Source organism: Pteropus alecto, unplaced genomic scaffold, assembly GCF_000325575.1.
Source record: "Pteropus alecto unplaced genomic scaffold, ASM32557v1 scaffold78, whole genome shotgun sequence".
In the NCBI taxonomy this organism is placed as follows: domain Eukaryota; kingdom Metazoa; phylum Chordata; class Mammalia; order Chiroptera; family Pteropodidae; genus Pteropus; species Pteropus alecto.
The window spans coordinates 4317739-4337809 of record NW_006443124.1 but is presented as its reverse complement, the minus strand read 5'-3'; the positions used below and the strand labels follow the sequence as shown (position 1 = coordinate 4337809).

The following is a 20071-nucleotide window of genomic DNA, read 5'->3' as shown; positions in this document are numbered from 1 at the left end:
TGTTGAGAAAAAGGGAGTGGCCAACCGCGTAGACTGTCCCCTCATATGCGTGAGGACAGTGTCTACTGTATTGGGTAACACAGAAGTCATTGGTGACTTTGATCCCCCACCACACATGCACATGCACACACATGGTCATACTCACCAAGCTCCCCGTGCTCGAGAATCTCAAACATCACCCACAAGTCTGTCCCAGCTGCTGTCCCTCGCATCTCCAGTACCTGGTTAGTCAGCTCCTCAGCAGTCAGTGTTGGGGACACCTGGAGTTAGGGCAAAAGCAGAGAACCCTTGCTGGTTAGGCCATTGCCCCTGCTGCACATCATCCTCTCATCTCCCCTCCTGTCACCTTGAGACTGACCTTCAAGGTGACACAGTTGTCTGGGAGCTGTTGCTCTATATAAACCTCCATGATGAGGTCTCCGGCCTGGGACAGCTGAGGAGACGGGTAAAAAAGTCAGGAGGACACAGAGGATGTAAAGAATCAAGGTTTAGAAGACTCTTCATGTTGCCTCATAAATGTTTCCCCTCCAAAAGTCTCCTCCCAACCCTCATCCCACCATCCCTCAGGCCCTAAAATGGGAGAACTCCGGGAGTGGCGGGACCACATCTTCAGGCTGCGTAGCTGCTTCCTGAGGCAGAGCAGCACGGGGCCTGGGAGGACAGCTTTGGGGTCAAACTGGGTTCCAATTCTACACTCCCTACGGTGTGACCTTGAATAAGTGATCCTCTGAGCCTCGGTTTCTTTATTTGAAAAAATGGGACTACCTACTTCCATAAGCAAGGGCCAGATGCTCAGGGTCTTCATGGGTCGTGTGGTGCTAATGTGAGATTACCGGCACTAGGAATATAATAACCCCTCAGCTGTTTGCTACAGTGTTTATTATGAGTAGTCTCACCTTTTCATCTAATTTAGCTAACTCTTCCTGGGATCTCTTAACATACGGAACTGAAGTACTTCTGCCACCATTTTGTAATGAAGAATCCTCATGGTAGAATGAATGGAGCAAATCTTAAACCAAACCCCTCTCCAAAGTATCCCCCTCCTTGGGTTTCCCCTGTGTCCAGAAGCAGAAGGCCAGCTTCCTACCTTTATGTCCCTTCCTGCCCCACGGAGGAGCCAAAGTCAGGACAAGTTACCTGCACATCCTTCCAGGTGGTGATAAGACTGACCTCCAAGTCAATCTGCGCTACCTGGTCAGAGTCAATCTGTGGAAAAGCCGAAAGAGAGTGTGTGGGGGTGGGGGATGCTGGGAAAGGAGGGGAGCAGGGAGAGGTGTGCAGGACCAGATGACCCGTATGAGAGGGTTAGAGGCCAGAAGAGCCAAGGACCAATGGTGCAAGGATATTAGGAGCGAGGTTATGTGCAAGAGGGGCCCAAGGCTCTGGGAGGTGATTCCTGATGCAGAGGGCCTTCAGAGGGCCTGGCTGGGGGCTCGGGGTGAGCAAGACCCAGAGTCCAGGAAGAGGGACTGTCAGTCAGGGGTCAGGCAAGCTTACATCAAAGACAGAGACGTAGCCGTCGATGAGTTCCTGCAGCACTCGCACCTCATGCTCCCCCCGCCCATCTGTCTGGAATACACTGGGCGCAAACAGCAGGGCCAGGTTCCGCGTGCACATCTGGTTTAGAGCTGCACACTTCTGCACCCTACGGAGGGGCATGAGGGTCATGAGGAATGCAGTTTATGCTCACTTGTTTGTCAATGTATCTATTCATTCAGCAAACACTTATTGAGTCTCTATGTATTCAGGCCCTGGGCTAAGCACTTGGGATGCATCAGTGAGTAAGACACAATATTGGCCTCAAGGAGCTTCCAGTCCAAGGGAGAGACAGACAAGAAAAGGGTGATTATAAATTTAGCAGGAATCAGCAAACTTTGTATGTAAAAAGACAGTAAATACTTCAGGTCTATAGTCTCTGTCCTCACCTCTGCTGTTGTAGTTTTGATAGAAGCCATCAAAAATATATAAATGAATGGGTATGGTTTTACACTTTATGTATAAAACTTGATTTATAAAAGCAGACAGTGGGCTGGATTTGGCCCACAGTTCATGATTGGCAAGTCCCTGTGATATGATATAATGTAGCGGCTGGGGTTCACCCTAGAATTATTTAAAGACCTGTCTCCCAGTAGACTGGTAAAGGTAGATCTGCATCTTATTCTTTGTCTCCTGCATCTAGTCCTTTGCCTGACATAGAATAAAACCAAATAATATTGATTACTCACGTTTTCTGAATGTTTACAATTTATATGCCAGGTGCTATAGTAAGAATTTTACAAGGATTATCTCACTTAACTCTCATATAACCTGAGGTGGATACAATTCATTACATCGTCTTCCTTTCACAGATGAGGAAACAGGCTCAGAGAGGGTAAGTAACTTAGCCAAAGACACACACTAGAATGATGGAGCCAGATTAAGGCTTACATCTGTCTGACCCCGAAGTCCACCTCTGAACCTTTATGCTATGACACCTTCACTTAACCACTGTTTGTGGGATGGATGAATGAACGTAAACAAGGCGGTTGGGTGGAAGTAGTGAAGGGTCAGTGAGAAGGCCTGCAGAGGGTCTCCCATTCTGACCGATAGAGATGCCCGATGAGGGTGGACAGTGTGCGACGGTTGACCCGAGGCAGGCAGCCAATCACTTCTTTGTATTTCTCCAGGCGCTGGTTTTTCTGGGGCAGCTCTGGGATAGAATGGAGGATTAGAGAAGGGAAGGGAGAGTGGAGGGATATTTAGAAAACCAGGGTGAATGTGCCTCTGCCCCCTTTCCACCATGCCCTGAGCCAAGTCCCTGGCTGATCCTCCAGGGAGGGGCGTGGGGAGAGGGCCGCCCAATCCCACAAGAGAGCCTCAGGGATTGGGCGTGGGGGGTGGGGTGGAGTTCCTAGTTGCCCACTGCTTGCCCATGAGGGGTGCTTAGGAATCTTAGGAGTACCGGCAGCTTCCCTCCAGCGAGGCAGCAACCGAGCAGAGGTCACAGGGTCATCGAGCTCTCGAAAGAAGCGTTTGAGTGTGTCGGTGACATCCTCCACAAAGTGCTCCCCTGGTCGGAGCTTCACTGACCGAGCGTCCCGCCGGAAGTCAGCCAGGAGCCGCAGGCTTCGCGCACGAGCGCCCCCTTTTCGGTATACACCCTCTAGCCGGAGCCCTGAGAACAGCCAGTGTCTCATCTCACAGACTGCCAAACACCCACCACCACCCACCCAGCACCCCATCCGTGACCTCCTACATGGTATGTGGCTGTTGGGGGCTCAGAGAGGGGGAATTCTGCCTCCACGGTCTTGCTTCTCAAGCCCTTGCTCAGTCCTTATGCTTGGAAAGTCCTTCCCTAACCAAGCCGTCACACCTAGCAGCCCCCATTACTCTCTATCTCCTCATCACTTTTATTTTTACAGAGCGCCCTCTGAAATCACATTCCAGGTCTTAGTTTTTCGAGTATTTCATATTTGCAAATTCATCTGCTCGCTAAAATGTCATCGTAACGCCCAAATCAATACTGGTGGTGGCACCTTTTCCGTCGTGAACATGCGCAGAGCAGAGAAGAATCTGAATTGCTGTTGGATGTGCTCCCAGCTAGGGTCTCACACAGTAAACATGTGTCTTTTTCATGGTATATTTAGAGCCATGTTTTTGCATTCTTGTGCTTTTTCTGTGGGGGTGATTTTGCTGCTTATAAGGGCCCCCGACTGTGGCGCTGATGTGCAGTCCATGTCCCTAAGTACAGGTAGGCTGCGATGTGCCTTCTAGATAAAATACGTGTCAGATAAGCTTCCTTCAGCCAGGAGACGTGGTGCTCGTTGGCCACGAGTTTGATGTTAACGAACCAACAGTATATATTAAATAAAATGTCTTTAAACAAAAACATACATAAGGTCATGTATTGATCGGCGGATGAAAATGTGACCAGAAATTCCCAGAAACCCAACCTTGAATTTCCCCTGGGGCAACAATTCAGTCTGCATTAATTCAGTGTTTGTAGTAACTTTATAGACTATAACTACCTCAAATAATGAGAACTGATTGCATTTGTTTTCTTAGTCATTATTCATCTCTCCCATTAGTCTCTGAGCTTCATAGGACCTTCCCTGTTCACGGCCATGTCCTTGTGTCTGGCCCGTGGCAGTCACCCAACAAATGTCTGCCAGGGAGGGGTGGCAGTGCAGGAGTTGTGTAGGGGTGGGCGTGAGCACCTGCCTTCTTTCTCCAGGGCTTTTCCCCTGGGCCTCTCACTTAATTCCACCCTTGAACACAAGGGAGGCTGAGAAGAAGCTAGGGGTCCAGTGAGTGAGGAAAGTCACTTTATGAGGCTACTGCCAATGCATGGAGAATGTCATTAGCCACTGACTCCATTTTCCATGTTGTAAGCACATTTATTTATAGGTTCAAGGATGTGCATTTTTCCCCTTTATTGACCTCCTTAGTTTTCTGTGAATTTTCCTTCAGCCTTCTAATGGGGGTTTGCTGGGGATATACATTCTACTTGTCCTTACTTGGCCTGGAGAATAAAGTAGAGGCCAAAAACTCACAAAGAATTCTGAGAACCTCTTTCATAGCTGATCCTTTAGGCCTGGGAAACCTCTCACACAGAATAATTGTGCTCAAACCTTCAAGGATTTAGCTGTACAACTTGGCTCTGGCCTTGTAGCTGCCTCTACAACAGTAACAGCTACTCTAGGACACTTACTACCTGCTAGGTCCTGCACTAAATGCTTTACAGGTGTTATCTTACTGTCACAATTATCCTGGAAAATGATTGTTAGTAGCCCCATTTTACAGAGGAGAGAACAGAGGCTCAGAAAGGCAAAGCAGCTTGCCAAGCGTCACACAGCTGAGGCTGTCAGACTGTAGTCTCTGGAGGCAAAGCTCATAGAAACATATCACCTTCCTAGCCATGCCCCTGTTCCCCATCCCCCACTGGCTCAGCATCAGCCAGTACCCACTCACCATGCTGGGTGACAAAACTGATGCAGGCATCCACGATTATGGGGATGTCACCCCGGCTCATCTGCTGCTCCTGTAGCCCGGTGCCGCCCCCACCGGCCGCTCCCCCAATGGCTGCATTCCACGCTGAGAAGTCTAGCCGGCTCTCCCCCTGCAGATACAGGGTCCTGAGACCCAAGAGGCCTGAGTCAGAAGCAGCTCCAGAGGGTTCTCTAAGACAGGGGTCTCCTACCCCTGGGCTGTGGACGGGTACTGTCTTGTGGCCTGTTAGTAACCTGGCCGCACAGCAGGTGAGCAGTGGTCAAGCGAGTGAAGCTTCACCTGTGTTTGTAGCCGCTCCCCAGTGCTAGCATCACCACCTCAGCTCCACCTCAGATCATTAGGTATTAGATTCTAATAGGAGCACCAGTCCCTGGTGCCAAAAAGGTTGGGGACCACAGTTAAGAGTCCTAGGATCACAAAGACCACATTTCCCAGATGCACCAGCAGGGGGCAGCAACACCCACCCCAGGCAGGGCCCCTGAACTAGGGAAGGAACTTTGAGGAAGTGGGCAGTGGTCCAGCAGGACAGGGTGGAGTGTGTGGGCTGAGCTCTAGAAAGGGGTGGGGGTGGGGCAGAGTTCACCGTAGGGGCAACACTTACCTTCCTGTCTCCACCAGGACCAAATGCTCCTTCTTGTCTGGGGTGTCAGCTGCTGAGGCTACACCTGGAAGGAGAGTCATCGGAGATTATCATCATCATGACTAACAGTTATGCAATATTTAGGGTATGTAGATTCCAGGCTTACAAACAATGCAGCATTAAATCCTATGAGTTGCATATTATCCTCACTTTACAGGTGACACATAAAGCTCAAAGAGGTTAAGTAACTTGCCTCTGATTATGTGCTATAAAATGGCAAAGCTAAACTTAAACTCAGGTCTCTTATCTTCAAAGCCTTAAAACGCTACCCCATACTGTTCCTCTTTTAGGAGAAAGTGAGAGTACCCAATTCTCTCTTCCAGTCTCTGACCAGCAAGTGACTCTAAATAATGATAACAACAATATTTAAAACATATAACATTTACTGAACACTTATAAGATGTCTCCTGCCAGGCTCAGTGATAAGTGGTTTATATGTATTGCCTTATGTGAGACTTACTACAACACTGTTGTGCTCATTGTAAATATAAGGAAACTAAGGCACAGAGAGGTTAAGTACCCTGCCCAAGATCACACAGTTAGGAAGTGATAGAGTGTGGGGAGCGGGGTCTAAATTAGGCAGTTTGTCTCCAGAGCTGTGCCTGAATCCACTATGTTCTTCTGTTGCCCGTAGGGACCTCCAGGTAAGTGAAAGTCCACCCCATCACGGCCACCCTTCATCCTTGTCCCCACCCCTGCTCACTGATCTCCTGTAGCCGCCGCAGATGCACCATATCCTCAGGGGCTGCAGGGCCAGGGCCCGGTGCTGGACACAGGAAGAGGTGGTCACCACGAAGAAGTCCGAACCCCGACAGCCAGAGGCCAGGGGCCAGGGCTGTATAGGAGGGGGACCGCAGCCACAGGCGGCCCAGCCGCACCAGCCCGGGGCCTAACAGCTGGTGGCAGCTCAGCGGGGAGAACCACTGTGGGGAAGGGGGACATAAGGAAAGAAGAAGATGGGGAAAGAGGACATAGGGAGAGAGGTGGGGGTGGGGGAGAGCTTAGAGTGAGAGGGACAGGGCAGAGAAAGACATGAAGAGAAAGCAGAAGAAGGAGAGGAATAAAAAGGGATGGGGAGGGAGTAAAGGCGAGACCCAAGAAGAAGACGAGAGATGGATGGAGAAAGACGGGAGAGAAATTTAATTCAATTCAATTTGCTGCAGCCAAAACAGAGAAAAGCCCTGTGTGACAGCCTTATGCCCTTAATTGGGATGTAGGAGTAAGAAATAATGGGTAACTATAATGCTATAACTGAAGAGTCGTGACACCCTGGGAAATCCCACCAGGCCACAGGGAGAGGCTTCGTGGAGAAAGGACTATTGGAGATGCACCTCAAAGCAGTACTTCTCAAACTACCTGTGGTGAAGGAAGAGGAAGTTTCTTTTATTTTTTTAAAAAAATTTCCAAACTGTCACTAACCAATACTTTCATTAAAAATAATAAAAATGAATTACTTGGAAAGTGAAACGAAAAAAGCAGCACAGATAAAATGTGAGCCCCCAATTTTTATAATCAGATTCCACACAAAATCACTCTGTCAAACTGCTATGAAATATTCTAAATGCTGATTCTCGATCTGTACTTGTCTTGTCATGGACCATAACAAAGAGTCCACGGATAAGTACAGTGTAACAGTCTGCAGCCCACACACTGGGTGGCACCACTGCCTTGAAGGATGGGCTAGATTTTTGGATAATAATGAGAGGAGACTTGGACCTGGCTAGGAGGGCCACTACAGAACCCTTAAAGGGCATGGAGACAATTCCTTGGTGTGTGGAGTTATAGTGGAAGCTGGAGAGTGGAGTCAGAGGAGTGTCAGATGCTGTAGAAATGACCTCATGAGGCCAGAAGGAAGCCCATGGATCTTGGCAATGGGAAGTCACCGGCCACTCGCAGGGTAGCAACTCAGAAGAGCACGGCAGAGGAGGGCAGCTGCAAGGGGAAGGAAACTACAGGCCACCAGGGCGTAGGACTTTCTGAGTTGTCAGGCGAGTACCAGGGTGATGAGCTGAGGGGAAAGCTATTCAAGGATGGGAGCAACTGTCGTCATCATCACCATTCCTGTGTCAGCACCCACAGACGGTGGCTCGCTGTGTGCCAGGCACCGTGGGTCTCACATGTCTCTTATGCTCAGCCCCATGGAGCGGGTCGTTAACCCCCACTCTACCCCTGTGGGAAAGCTCACAAATGGAGAGTTGGAACACTCAAATTCCAGGATCTCTGAATCCAGGGCTTGAACTTTTTAATTCTAGGGAGAGGGTGCAGGATGGAGAGAGATCGGCTTGACTGGGAATGGAGAAGCTGGGACGGATGAAGGCAGCTTTGCCTCTGGACCTGGAGAATTGGGGGAGGGGAGCAGGAGGCAGAGGCAGTGAGGTCTGGGCCATGAGCTTTGGGGACAGAGGCCTGATTTTGGTCCTGTGCTCTGCTGCCTCCTAGCTCTGTGATCTTGACCCAGTGACTTCATAACCTCTGAGACTCAGTTTCTTTGTGTGTAAAATGTTAATAATCCTTACCACTGAAGGTTGCTGTGAAAATTGAATGAGATATTGAGTGGGCTGTGCTTACTACAAGGCCTGGCATAGAATAAGTGCTCAGTCCACCTTAGCTGTTAATGGAAGGGGCACAGTGGCTGTAGGAATGGAGAAGACAGGATGAGGGTAAGTGGGGACAGGGAACCCATGGGAGGGGGTCTCTGTCACCTTGCCCAAGGCGCTGGTCCAGGCCTCCAGACTGTCAGCTCCATCTGTGCCAAAATGCTGGATCCTCCCTCCGGTAAGGATGAGCTCAAAGGAAAAGGGAAACCTGAAGAGAAGATGAAGTTAGGGAGGAGAATGGGGCCATGGAGGGGGCTTCAGGATCAGGATCAGGAAGAGAAAAGGGGAGCTCGATGAGCATGGGGGGCTGTTACCTGTCAAGGTCACCTGAGTCAGTGGGTGGAGGGCTCACACCCAAACATACAACATCCTGGGGCTGGATGAGGCTGAGGGGTTCAGGGCTGCTTTCTGACACAAACATTTCCAGAGCCGCTCCCAGCACGCACCACATTCGTTGGGGAGCTAAGGGACAAACTGATGGTCAGCAGGCAGATGACCTCTGTCCCTACTTTCAGAATTCCCATTCGCCAGATCTTCATCCTATGCCAAGCCTTTGTATGATCTCACCTAATCTTCACAACAATCCTATGAATGGGTGTTGTATTCACTCCTTTTTTGTAGATGGAGATACTGGGGATTCGAATTTAGGCAGCTTGCCCAAGACTCAGGGGTAGGAAGTAGCAGAGCTGGGATTTGACCCTGACTGTCTGACTTCAGAGAACAATGCTGCCACCTAGCATGGTCCCTCCCTTACCCCGTCCACCCAGCCCAATCCTGGGCATGAGCCTACTTTGCCATTCTAGCCCTCTCCTCCTTCTCTTCCCCTCTAGTGCCCATCCTAGTGTCCCCATCTCCTCCCATCCCTCGGCTCCCCCCTCACCATCCCGGCCCCTGCGGGGGGGCGGGGGTCCAGCTTTGTTGCTGATGGGACCACAGTACAGGAAGCTGCTGTAGGTGGCAGGCACCACCACCTCGTTGTACACGCCAGGGGAGGGGTCTGCAAGAGGAATGACAAGTGGTCAGGTCGGACCAGTACAATGGGATGGCCTGAGCCCCCTTGGGAAGTGATCAAATTGAGGAAGACAGCAGGACCAACTCTACTGGCAGCATAGCCAAGTCAAGCCCAGTGGGGCTGGACCCCTCACTACTCAGATTAGAAAGGCCTCTAACCCAGCCCTTGCCCGTTGCCTCACCCCACCAGCCAGCCTACCAGGCAGTCAGCCCTAGGTGGAGGCCTCAGAGCATGGGCCATCTTATAAGTGTCTTAGGCCTCTCTGGCCTGATCATTGGAGACCAGTATCTTTAGATGACCATTGCTATGATCAGACTGCCCCCAGGGAGATGAGACCTGGCCTGTGGGTTGATCCTGTCAGGGGCAAACCAGCACTAACACCTCAAACATCCATATTCACCCCAGGCAGTGGCCATCATCAGTCATTTCATGACATCAGGAAATAGGCCCCAGAGCATCTGAAAGTTTGGGAAATACCCAGGCTGGGCCATTGAGATAGACTTGGTCAGGGGTAATTGCAGCTCCCTGGAAGAACCAAGGCACAGGCTGGGGCTGAGAAGTGTTGGTGGGAGACAGAGGAGGCACTTGCGGAGATCACCTGGGGACAGGAGACCAGGGAAGCTGCCGCTGAGGGCCGAAGGAGACCAGGGCTCCTCGCTGTCAGATGTCTCGACACAGAGGAGCTGGGTCATGTTCTTCAGAAGGTTGGGTCCTGCCACGGCTGCACACAGTGCCTGCAGGGAGGGCAGAGCCTCTGTCAGCCCCAAGCCCCAGCCTGAGAGCCCTGGGGACAGTCCTGTGGTCATCAAACACAGCCCCCTCCCACAAGTCCAGCTATTCCATTTCAGAGACTGCTTTCTCCCTCCCCATCAGCTCCAACCGGTCCCTCCTACCTGGAGAAGCTGGCTATGATCTGGATACTGAGGGTGGGGCTTCCGGAAGAGACCCAGCCGGTATTTCCGGGAGATGAACTCTCCCCGGGGGCCTGGGGTTGTGTCAGGATGCAGCCCCTCACCTGGGGGTAAGGCCCCGGCCCAGAAGCGGTTGGCACGATCATTTCCCAAGACAATAAACAACTGCAGGATGACAAGGGGCGGAGGCAAGGGACAGGAACTGGAATCCCCAGACATTCCAATCCTGTCCCCAAGCTGGGCCCAAGGCCTTTTTTGAATGTTCTCCTTTCGTTCCCCTCTCCACCCCTATTTTCTCCCTCTTCAGACTCCTCACCTGCACTATCTCATTACTCCAGACACTCGTGTCCAGCTTCAGACTCTGCACCTTGGAGATCCCAGAACCCAGGGCCCGGTGCTGACCTGTAAGGGTGTGAGGGGCATGTGGCATGAGTGCCCCGAGCTCTACCGCCCCAGCCTCCTCCTCCTCCTCCCCATCTCAGCTAAAGGCTCCAGCTCTCACCTGCACACTGCTTGCAGATGACCACCCCCAGGTTGACGGCGGCCCAGTCTGGGCGGGAGGCCCCACAGTCTGCACAGTGCCGGTTTGCCCGATTGGACCAGATCTTCTCAGCCACCTCGTAGTCAGACAGGGTCTCGGTTACTGCTTCCTGCAGAGCGGCCGCCCAGCTCTGCCGAGCCCCCCAAGACTCGGCTGTGAAGCTGAGGGGTGGACAGCCAGTCTGTGGGCATGGACAACCCCTCACCTGTCCCATCCCACTGGCCATTCCTGTAGGAACCTCCGCAGACCACATCTGAGCCAACCCAGACCCTCCTAACTTCCTGGACCCTGCTCCCTGGACTCCCATCAGCGCCCACCCACTGACATCCTACTGAGGCCTCCAATCCTCTGCACCCTGTGCCTCCCTCAAAGTCTCTCCCCCAGCCCTGCCTTCTGCCAGTCTGGGCCCCACCTGAAGCAGCGATGGGGTGTGAGCAGGTCAAAGCTGCGACTCTTGGTCTCCCGGACACTGCAACCTTGCAGTTCAATGAAGCAGATCCCGATGCCCAAGGAGAAGGCCTGGCAGGGTCGATGGGGGAAGACAGGAGGGGAGGCACGGTGAAGTGCCACAATGGGCTAGGCCAGGCCCCTCACCCTGGCCAGTCCTCTTTACCTGCTCACTCTTGTACAGTGCCAGCTCTCCAGGGCTCAAGGCAGCAAACACCTTGGCCTTGTGTCCGCGCAGCTCTAGCATGCCCGTGCGGAGAGGTCGGGGAGGTTGTGGGGGCCGAGGGTGGCCTAGGAGGCGCTGCTCCTTCAGGCAGGACTGCAGTGTGGAGCACCATGTGTCCCGCTGAGCTGGTAGGGGACAGGGAAGCAGGTCAGTGGGCCGTGTGTTCACATGGCCTCCCCAGCCCCGCCCTGAACCGGAGGGCCCTGGCCCTCACCCTCACTCTCTGTGCGAAACACAAATACCCTCTGGCTGGTGATGACCTGGAATTTGTTGTCCTTGCTGCTGCGGGTCATCTCAATGGCGGTCAGAGGGATCACACCCTTGGGGAAGGGGTCCTAGAGAGACAGCCCAATGACCCACAGAGACAGAAACTCAGTCAGATGTGCTGACACCAGGGGCCAGCAGCAACTTATAATGAGATCGGCATTCATTCCACAAGCAGTGAGGTACTGCTGCTCACACGGCTACTTCAGATGCTGATGTCAGTCATGCGGTGACTGGCCCCCCACCCTGCCTTCCAATCCTGAGCCTCTCTCAGCCCTCCCTGTCCCCAGGCCTCTTGCAGAAACCCTTAGATCCCCACCTTGTCACTGCCAAAGTACATCAGTCTCCTCCCATTGAACTGCACGAAGCGCCTCTGGAAGACGTAGTTTCTGGGGAAGGGAGGAACCAAGATCAGTGAATGATAGAGGCTGTATCCTGGGGGTGCCCAGGGCCTGGGACTACGTGGGGCCTGACTCCCCCACCCCATCACCACCACCCAACCTCCCTCCCCTTCCCTTCCCAGCAGCCCCACCCCTGAGGGGAGAGCTTGTCTAGCCAGCCACTGAGCAGGGGTGTAGGGCAGTCTGCCGTGGAAGAGAAGCTGGCATAGGGTGAAATGAGGTCATCGCTGGTCTCTGTGTCCAGGGTGGGCAGTGAGAGAGTGGAGTCCTCAGGCAGCTCAAGGCTGGCATAGCCAGTGTCTTCCCGTGCCTCTAGATCCTGCCTGCTGAGCCTTGGGGGGGCCAAGACAGAGAGGAACACACATTAGACCCAGTTCCTTGGACATCCCCACCCACACCACTTAGTAGAATGCCTGGCAGGTACTGGATCTGCTTTTTAAATGGGAATAGGAAGATCCAGAATCCAAAAGATTAGCACAGACCTTCTTCTCTGAGCACACTTGGACTTCTTATTGGGAAAATTTCAGTCCCTCTCCTCTGCTATTTGAATTACTTGATAGAAGAATTGGGAAAGGGCTGCGTAGATGACTCCCTGTCATGATGGCTTATTATCTAATCAATAAGTCTTATTGGTTCTTTCTCCAAAAAGTTCCTGACTTTCTCTCCCTGGACCAAGTTCCCACCCGTTCTCACCGGGGTGATGTGGATTACCTAACTGGTCACCTGCTTCCATTTTTGCCCAACCTCCAACATCCATTTTCCCACCATCACCAGAGGGCTCTTTTAAAAATGCAAATAAGATAATTTAACTCCTCTGCCATGGAACTCTTCAGTAACTTCTCATTTGCCCTTAGAATAAATCCAAATTCCTTACCATGGGCTGCAAGACCATGGACAGTGAGACCTATGGCTACTCCTCTGACCTCACCTTGGGTCGCCCTCACCTTTGCTACTACACTCCAGCCGCATTCCCCTCCCTGTCTGAAAGCCTTCGCACATGCTGTTCCCTCTGCCTAGAACACGCTTCCCTGGGCTGCCTCTTCTCACTCTCAGGTCTTTGCTTATGCCATCTTCTCAGAAAGCCCTCTATCATTCTCAATCACTTTCCAGTGGTTCTTCACCTCAGCAGCACAAAATCACTCGGGAAACTTAAAAATACCGGAATGTGGGCCCCATACCAGATACTCAAACTTGAATTTCTGGGAGTAGGGCCCAGGCATCTGCAGTTTTAAATGTTCCTCGGGCTATAGAGCAGCTAAGGTTGAGAACCATTCTTCTACTCATTAGTTTCCTATTTGCCTGAAGAGTTGAAGCAGCCAGACAAGAAGCCCCACAGACACCCAGCATCTCATCTACCCCACTTCACACATACTCTGCTTTCCTCCTGTTACTATAGTAAACACCCCGTCTAAAGCCAGTCCCCGCTCTGTGCACTTCATCCTCTTCCTCTCATCTACACAAAGGCCTCTCCCCAGACTTTCTCCCCTTTCTCTCCCCAACATCAGCTCATTTCCCTCTCTACGAGACCATTCCTGTTCACCATTAAACCCATGTAACATTCCATCCTATGGAAAACCTTTTTTGACTTCACCTTCCACTCTGAAGAACCACTCTAATTCTCTATTCTTCTTTGCAGAAAAACCCCTCAAAAATGTTGTCTATCCGTTTCTAACTCCTTCCATTCTTTCTTTAAGTTAATTAATTAAATTGAAGAAATGATGTAATCCCTCCCCCACCCCCCACTCCCCGCTGTCGTCTACCACTCCCTCCTCCCTCTTCCATTCTTTCTTGAGCCTACTCTGATCAAGCTTTCACCCTCAGCATTTGTCAAGGTCCCCAGTGACCTCTCTGTTGCCAATTCCAGAGGTCAGTTCTTGGTCCTCATCTGGACTCTCAGCAGCATTTAACGCTGCTGACTGCTCCCTCTTCCTTGTACATGCCCTTCACTAGGCTCCTATGATATCATATCCCCCTGTATTTCCTTCACCTTCACTCACCACTTCTTTTCAGTCTATTTTGCTGATCCTTCCTCTTCTCCCAAACCTCTTGATACTGGAATATGCCAGGACTCTGATCTTGGTCCTCTGGTCTACTGACACTCACTCACAGCTACGTACCCCCATCTGAATGCTGACAGCTCATAAATTTAGCTCTCTAGCTCAGACCTCTCCCCCAAAGTCCAGACTTGCATATCCAATGGCCTGTTTGTCATCTCTTCTTGGGTGTGTAATACACACCTCAAGTTCAACCCGGCCAAAATTGAACTCCTGACCTACTCCTACTCCCTGCTCTATGCATAGTCCTCCCCATCTCAGATCATGGCAATTCCGGGAAGTTTCAATTGCTCAGAATAGTGCTGTCCAACAAGAGTCAATGTGAAAGCCACACATGTAATTTTCAATTTTCTAGTAGCACATTAAAAAAAATAAACAAGAAACAGGTGAAATTAATTTTAATAATATATTTTATTTAACTCAATATACCGAAAACATTAATATATTAGTATGTAATCGGTATAAAAATTATTAAGATAACTTATACTTATGTCTGTTATATCCATCTAGTATTGCTTTTTTGTATTAGGTCTTTGAAATTTGGTAGTTGTTTTACTGTTATGGCACATCTCACCCCAGACTCGCCACATTTCAGGTGTTCAGTAGTCACATGTGGCTAATGGAGACCACACTGGACAGTGTAGGTTCAGGCTGAAACCTTGAAGTCATACTTGACTGCTTTTTTTCTCTCAAACTCCAATTTACTAGAACAGTTTGCCTTCAAAATATAACCAAAACTCAACCACTTCACACACCTGTCTCTACTACCTAGTCTACCTAGATGGCACACCTATATTACTGCAGTAATCTGTTAACAGGTCTCTCTGCTTCTGCTTTTGCCCGCTACAGACCATTCCCAACACAGCAACCAGAGAGATTCTTAAAATGTAAGTCCAACCCTTCCAGTGGCTTCCTATTTCACTTAAGAGTAAAATCAAAAGTCTCTAAAGGTCCTGACCTGTCTGGCCCCTTTACCTCTCTGATGTCATCTCTTCCTACTCCTCCCACCCAGCCCACTCTGCCCCAGCCTGCCTTGTCACAGCTACTGGATCCCCCCGGACACAGGGTCTCCTTGAAGCCTCCATTCTGCCCACACCCCTGCCCGGGACACTCTTCTCCCAGATATCGTTGCGGTTGACTCCCTCACTCCCATCATGTTTTTGCTTAAGCGTCATCTTCTGAGCACTCTGCTAACGCTTCATGAAAAATTGCAGACCACTCTCCCTCTCGCTCCATCCCAGCCCTCTTACTGTGCTCTATTTTTTTTCCATGGCACTTAATATTTTTTAACATATGGTGTAACTTATTTATTATATCCATTGTTAAGTGACTATCTCCCCCGAGGGCAGGGATTTCTGATCTATCCCGAACATCTACAACAATATTTGGCATGTAATAGGGTGCTCAATAAAGATTTGTTAAGTGAAAGAATGCAAAGCACTTCTCCTTATTTTAAATTATATACCCGTTTGCTTATCAACTTGTTTTATTTCCTTTCTGCCCCCACTGAGTCACAAGCTGCCTGAGGTGGTGACTAGGTCTGTTATAGTCATCCCGTATTGGAACCTGTACAGATACGGATCCACTGGCAGGAGCACAGTGGACATGCAAAGCACATTCAATGAATAACTGGAAACATAGCCACCACCAGCTCCTCAAGCTTCCCCACTTCCCGCCATCACCACCCTACTGAATACTCACCTGTGTTCAACCCTGTCCTGACAGGCACCTCTGCCTTCTCTTCTGTTGGGTGCCCCAGACACCCCCACCGGCTGAACACCATAGTACAGGCAACCAGGGTCCATGATGTGCACTGTTAGGAGGAGGATGCGGGAGACAGGGAGAGAGGCTCGGGTGGGAGTGTCTGAAGTCCTGAAGGGCACTGTCCCTCTCCCTCAAACCCATGATAATCCACCTACCTGTGCCTGTGGTGGACCTGACGGCAGGGGCAGGGGCGGGAGCGGCTGTCTGGGAGCTGTCTGGGGCCCTGAGGGGAAATGTCTAGTGGTTATTGAGGGAGCAAGGAGGAAGGAAGAGCCCTCATGCTCTGCTCCTCCTTGCTCCCACTGGGTATTGGATCCCCAGGGATCCAATCCAACTCACGTGTCCTGAGCTGTCTGTGCCCCGCCTCTTAAGTCCAGGCCAAAGTAGATGGCATTGGGCATCATCTCCACAGTGTTCAAGGATGAAGGCTGCTCAGAGGAGGAGGTGAGAAGAGGAGGGGACTTCGAGCTGGATTCTGGGCTCCTGGGCACTTCTGGTCTCAAGAGGGCTGAGCTCAGACCAGGCCTCTGGGTGATAGTGGGGCCACTGAGCCCACCAAATACTGTCCTGGGCTTAGGCACAGGTTTGGGGGGCTGGGCTTGGAGGGCTGGGCTGGGGGATGGCTCCATGGCACTATCTGACTGGGGATCCAGGGAGTCCTCTGCAGTGCCCGCTTGCAGCAGGCGCAGAATGCGCTTCCGGTGCCCAGTGGCGTTGATGCCCAACTGCCTCAGCTCCTCGTGACCCAGGCCCCGGGCCGCACCCGCTGTAGCCAGGCCATTCTGCCGGAACGTGTCTGCATACTGCTCCAGGTGCACCGTGGCCAGCCACACAGCGATGTCCAGGTCCTGAGGGGCAGCCATGGGGGCTCAGGCCATTGCTGGGGGGAGGGGGAGGGGGAAGGGAGGGCTCAGGCTGAGATTCCCCCTCCCTGTCCCAAAGTCTGAGGCCTGGACAGGGGTTACAAGATTCCAAAGAAAAAGAACCAGAGGCCTGTATTCTGGAGACACAGCGAATCCAGAACATTAGGAAGGGCTTTCTCATTACAGATGAGCAAACTGAGGCTGAGAGAGGGGAAAACGCTTGCCCCAACCTCCTGCCCACCCCTGTTCTGGATCAAAGTGCTGCCTCTGCATAGTCAACTAAATAAAGATGGGCCAAGATGCTAGAACCCTGCAAGGATGCGGGGGGAATGAGATGGCGGGAAGGAGGGGGGCCCGTGGTGTGACCTGATCCGGCTGTGGCATAGGATGAGGTACAGATCTCGCTCCCACTGGTTTCCAGAGCTGAGGCTGAGGCTGAGGCTCAGCCATCCTAATCCTGGTTGTTCCCAGTCCCTCCTCCCCTTCCACCTATTGTCTCTGCTCAGACTTCCTTCCTGTCCCTCCAGTTCTGGCCGCCGCCCCCGCATCCTGCCCGCCTTGGTCAGACTGCCCGCAGAGGCCCAACTAGTCCCAGCCTGTGGGGTCCTGGCCCTGAGCAGAGTGGGCACGGGGTGGAGAACTGGACCAGAGAGAGGAGGAACCAGAGCCCAGCGTATTCCAGGCTCTTACTCTCCATTCCCCTGCAACATGTGCACACCCGTGAGCACAGACATCAGCACTCACCCTGTAGGGGGCTCAGCCGTGCGAAATGACATCCTCCCGCCTCAGCTTTCTGCAAGGCTTCTTTCTCCCTGCCCATGCCCTCGGGCTCAGGTCTCAGGGGCTCTGTCTCCTTGGGCAAGCCTCACCTTGACCCTGGTCTATTTCCTGGACTTACCTCTGATTCTGTCTCCTGCGAGTTTTATCTCTTTCCTGTCCCTGTCTCGGCCCCGGGAACAAGGCAGAGATAACCTCCAAATCCATCTTTTTTGTCTCTCTCCTGGTTTTGCTCTCTGTTATTAAGCTTTTCTCTGTCTTGAGTCTCTAATTTTAACTACATCTGTAGTCGTATCTGCTTCTCCGGCCACCTCTGACTCTCGGTTTCTGTCTCTCGGCCTCTGCGGGTATGGCTTTCCCAGTTTCTCGCGCATGGGGTCCTGACCAGGACTCCCTCTCCCCCGCATCAGTCCTGGCCTCTTTCTGCTTCTCAGGGGCTGGGCCCCATTCCCAAGCTAGGGCCCGGGTGCTATGCCTCTGGCACTGACTCAGAGCCCAGTTTCCCGGTGACTCAGGTCTGGCCGAGAACACGGGACTGGGAACCAGGAGGTGCGCGGGGCAGGAGTGCCGGGGGCGGGCCGGGTAGCGCGGGGCAGCGCGGGCTGCGACGAGGGAGGGGGAAAGGAGGGAGGGGGCAGAGGCCGGGCGCCCGCGGGGAGGGGCGGGTCGCGGCGGGAGTGGAGGGGCGCCGGCGTGAGGGGGCCTGGGATTCCCACGCAGGCCCTCGAGGAGGTGATGGGGAGGAGTCTGGGCAGCAGAGGCCCAGGGTTTCGGGGGTCCTCACCTTACTGCGCGGCCGCCGTCCGCTGCCCGGTGCCCGCCGGGCTGTCCAAGGCTCCAGGTCCCGCCGCGTCGTCCCCGCCTCCCTCAGCCCTCCCCCGACTGGACCCAGCTCCGCCCCGCCCGGCCGTTCCCCCCGCGGGGCCCCGGCCACTCCTTGTGCAAGCGCGGGCCTTCAAAAACTTTGGTCTCCTTACCCAACCTCAGGGCTTATCTCCGGACTGGCCCGCTCTGCCCTCTCGGGGACCGAGAAAGGAACCGGAATAGAGCTGGAGGCCAGGACAAAGAGGCAGAGACCAGAAAGGAGATGGGGACGGGGGAGAACCGGAGAGGAAGAGCGCGGCGCACCCCCGCTGTGCATCCCTTCCCCGTCCTGGCAAAAGGGGAGGGGAAGAGTGTCGGGCCCTAAGCTCCCAGGGCACCTCTGCGCCCGGCGGGGTGGTTGGACCCTGGCACCCAGCGAAGGGGGTGAGGGGTGGGGGTCGGAAGCCCTTCAGCAGCCCAGCTATGTGACCTGGAGGAATAAGGGCAGAGGCTCAGCAGTGGCGTCCTCCTCTGCTTTTTCCTCCCCAAGGGCCAGGCCTAGGTTTCTTCCCAGGGATGAAAGTCAGCAAGGCCATGTTTTTATTCCCAAACCGGAGTGAGGACAAGGCTGGAGCCTTGCAAGCACAATGACCCAGCAAGCAGCCTTTTCACCCTTGGGAGAAGACCCTTCTTCCCATCCTCCTGCTGCAATTTCTCGTCAGAAGACACCTGAGGAGAAATGGCTCCTCTCCCCTCCCCCATCTATCCGGGAGCCTCAGCCTTGAAACCTGTCCCCCAGAGCCTGAGGCACTTCCCCCTCAGAGCTGGGTTGCCGTTCAGCTTTGTGTGGTGTTGGGCAGGGGGGGTGCGGGGGCGGGGAGGAGGAGGGAAGCGCTGGCCAGCTGTGTTTTCCTGTTTGTTTGAGAGGAAGCTGGCTGTGAGTCAGCAGACACAGGAACTGTCAGTAGCTAGGGGAAGACCCCTGCCTCAGGGGAAGCCGGGAGGAGTGTTGGCAAGTGGTCCCCACCTCTCCCGGTTGTTCTGTCTAGGAGAGGAACTGTCATCTTTAGCCACCTAGCTTCCTTCCCTCTAAGAAAGAGAATGATAATAATAATAAGTAAAATGACCATAGTAACGGCTATGTCCCAGCCCCTGTGCAAACATTGATTGGCAAACTTCAATAACTCCTCACAACAATCCTTAAGATAGGAAATTTTATCACCTCCACTTCACAGGTAAGGATGGACAACTGTGGGGCCAGGTGAATGTTTCTTAGAGACCTCCGACTATAAGGAGTGAAAGCAGAGGAAGGGCCTCGGCTGCTTCTCTCTGAGCCTCCATCAGTTCTGACTCTAAAGACCAGCTAGCTTCCCACTGGGCTGCCTCCAGCAATGACCATGCTCAGCAGAGATCCTAATGCAGGCCCATTCCTGGGAGATGGGGGACTCTGCTAACAGCTGACACTGGCTCACGAGTTCTCTCATGGCCTCGAGAACTTTCCTTCTACTGCCTCCCGGTCTAGGTTGCTTCCCCCTCTCCTGCCTGCCTCCCTTCTCTCTCTTCAGAGCTTTCCCAGCCCCTGGCTCCCTTCCTCTCTCTCAGGCACTCCCTTAATCCAATCCTTGCACATTTCATTCTGCCTTGGCAGCTTCTTCTTGGAGGACTCAGAGTAATCCAGCAAGAGAGGGGAGTTGAGTAAATGAGTACAGGGCACAGGGAGCTTGTGGGGATGGGTGTGGGGGAGTCCTGGTCAGGGACCTGGTGGGGTTCTGAACCTTTTT

The 20071-nt window shown here is 52.7% G+C and overlaps 1 protein-coding gene across 4 annotated transcripts in view; it reads right to left on the bottom strand.

Moving 5' to 3' along the window:
• The window catches only part of ARAP3 (ArfGAP with RhoGAP domain, ankyrin repeat and PH domain 3), a 22594-nt gene extending 4217 nt beyond the window's left edge, over positions 1-18377 (bottom strand). For 2 of the 4 annotated variants that reach the window (XM_015598164.2, XM_015598166.2), the window contains exons 1-25: positions 17076-17427; positions 16186-16694; positions 16002-16069; positions 15784-15895; positions 12160-12360; positions 11947-12016; positions 11578-11698; positions 11304-11488; positions 11103-11209; positions 10652-10851; positions 10466-10551; positions 10132-10314; positions 9837-9972; positions 9107-9223; positions 8541-8688; positions 8332-8434; positions 6333-6552; positions 5591-5654; positions 4951-5114; positions 2942-3154; positions 2584-2689; positions 1498-1645; positions 1138-1206; positions 359-433; positions 146-260 (exon numbers count right to left, since the gene is read on the bottom strand). In XM_015598164.2, coding sequence (XP_015453650.1) covers positions 146-260; positions 359-433; positions 1138-1206; positions 1498-1645; positions 2584-2689; positions 2942-3154; positions 4951-5114; positions 5591-5654; positions 6333-6552; positions 8332-8434; positions 8541-8688; positions 9107-9223; positions 9837-9972; positions 10132-10314; positions 10466-10551; positions 10652-10851; positions 11103-11209; positions 11304-11488; positions 11578-11698; positions 11947-12016; positions 12160-12360; positions 15784-15895; positions 16002-16069; positions 16186-16694; positions 17076-17159 — 3604 coding nt within the window. In that variant the 5' untranslated portion in view covers positions 17160-17427. Of the gene's footprint in view, positions 1-145; positions 261-358; positions 434-1137; positions 1207-1497; positions 1646-2583; positions 2690-2941; positions 3155-4950; positions 5115-5590; positions 5655-6332; positions 6553-8331; positions 8435-8540; positions 8689-9106; positions 9224-9836; positions 9973-10131; positions 10315-10465; positions 10552-10651; positions 10852-11102; positions 11210-11303; positions 11489-11577; positions 11699-11946; positions 12017-12159; positions 12361-15783; positions 15896-16001; positions 16070-16185; positions 16727-17075; positions 17429-18270 lie in introns of those variants that run through there. The other 2 variants (XM_006922995.3, XM_015598165.2) reach the window with 2 other exon arrangements.
• Between the last annotated feature and the right edge of the window lie 1694 nt (positions 18378-20071).